The following is a 1,691-nucleotide window of genomic DNA, read 5'->3' as shown; positions in this document are numbered from 1 at the left end:
CGGCTAATGACAATCAGCACGGAGGGGCATTGGCCTCCTCACCCAAACCCGCCTCAGAATGTTTTGGGAGCACATCCCATCCCAGCTCTGGACCGCAACAATATCACGAATGCTGCTGGGAAATCCGCAAGCCATGAACCTGTCGGATCCTGTGCATCCAACCCCACATTTCTGACTGGAGCCAGCGCAGTGAGAAGCTCGCATGGCCTTGATAGAAGCTCTATTGTTCATCCGCACAATCAGACTGATCTCTCTAGAAGCAGCTCCATCTGGGCTGTGACAAGTTGCATCAATGGTGAAATGGCCCCCAGTATCCTCTCGCCATTCGATTCCATGGCGGTAACTGAGCCGGAGGGGCCAATGACTCCTGGAAAACTTATGACTAACAAGCCGAAGTCTTCCTCGTCCAAAAGCCCATTCTCTACTGACAATACATTCCGCAACACGCCAACCACGGCCATCAGCGGCCTTGTGGGATCCCATTCCTCTTTCTCATCCCCAATCCCCTCACACTGTCGCGCGCAATCCTTCCGCTCATCTCGTTCTTCATGGACAATTGGACCTACTGGCGGCGGTGCAACACACGTGCCTCTTGAAAACGCTGCTGGCACCTGCGCCTCCCAGTTTGGTGACAGCGTCCGTTATGGTAGCCCCCACCACTCTCTCAAGCCAATTGGATTCAACCAGAACGGAGTAGACTGGCGTCAGCGTCGCCTGAAGCAGATTGTGGAGAATGATCCCTTTGGACTTGGCCTCAATGACGATGCGTGCGCCCCTTGTCCCCGGCGCAGCTGAGGCCTTTCTATCAGCGCTCCTAACGCTTTGTGCGCAACGGCAGATATTTCTCAGACGACCTTAAGCTTAATATCGAACATGCCATGTTTCTTTCTTTGATACCGTCGATATTTCCATCTTGTTTTTCACTTTTTTCCCTCCAAATATAAGCGTTCAAGCTTCTATCTCTGTGTATCTTGGAAGTCAGATTCATGTAGTGAGCACTTTGGTGTTCAGGACATGGGATTGGATTTTTTTCGATATAGCTTTGAATCAAAGATAAAGGGTTCTTTCTCTTTTGACATCTGTACGTTGCATGCCTGCTCACTGAACATCTAACCCCTTATCACTAAGACGAAAATAAATATATTCTGATGACTCCGTTTGTTTCTTCATTATGTGATCCACACAACCATGTTTCTTTCTATTTTCATGTTCAATAGCATCATCTCATTCCCCCAGCATTGAAAGGTGGTTCTCTCATCTTGTGACCGCCTAGAATAGTGTCTATAGTCTGAAATGTAATTGGGGAGATGTTTGCATAAATAGAGACACGGATATTCCATTTTTGCCTCTTAGATATAAAGGACAAGAAATAAAAATACGATACAATATTTCGTTAAAAGCTAAAGCTAAGCCGCAACACCACCAATAATGTACAGATTGCAGAACCGTCCACATGATAAGAAATCTTTGAAAAAAAAATGGGAAACATGGTAAGGAAAGTAACTCGACAAGATAGAAAAGAACTTCCTAACGACTTCCAGAAAACGGTTTCCACTGGGCAGGAACACTCCTAGATCGTACAGGGATAGGTTCTTTTCTAGCATTCTCGTCTCCAGCACCGGGCCCGAAGAGCAGGTTAAGAGAGGGAATACTGTTGATCGCCCGGCGTACCACTTCATTTCCATCAATGA

General features: G+C 47.0%; 1 protein-coding gene across 1 annotated transcript; it reads left to right on the top strand.

Moving 5' to 3' along the window:
- Window positions 1-6: 6 nt before the first annotated feature.
- Window positions 7-795, top strand: HCAG_07056 (predicted protein; the record flags this gene model as incomplete). Its single annotated transcript, XM_001537584.1, has 1 exon — window positions 7-795. One exon carries the CDS (start codon window positions 7-9, stop codon window positions 793-795), a length of 789 nt encoding a protein of 262 aa, XP_001537634.1.
- Between the last annotated feature and the right edge of the window lie 896 nt (window positions 796-1,691).

The sequence above is a fragment of the Histoplasma capsulatum genome, genomic scaffold (genome assembly GCF_000149585.1).
Source record: "Histoplasma capsulatum NAm1 scaffold_8 genomic scaffold, whole genome shotgun sequence".
In the NCBI taxonomy this organism is placed as follows: Eukaryota; Fungi; Ascomycota; class Eurotiomycetes; order Onygenales; family Ajellomycetaceae; genus Histoplasma; species Histoplasma mississippiense.
Note: the sequence above shows the minus strand (reverse complement) of the source record. Positions and strands in the feature narration are given on the sequence as shown.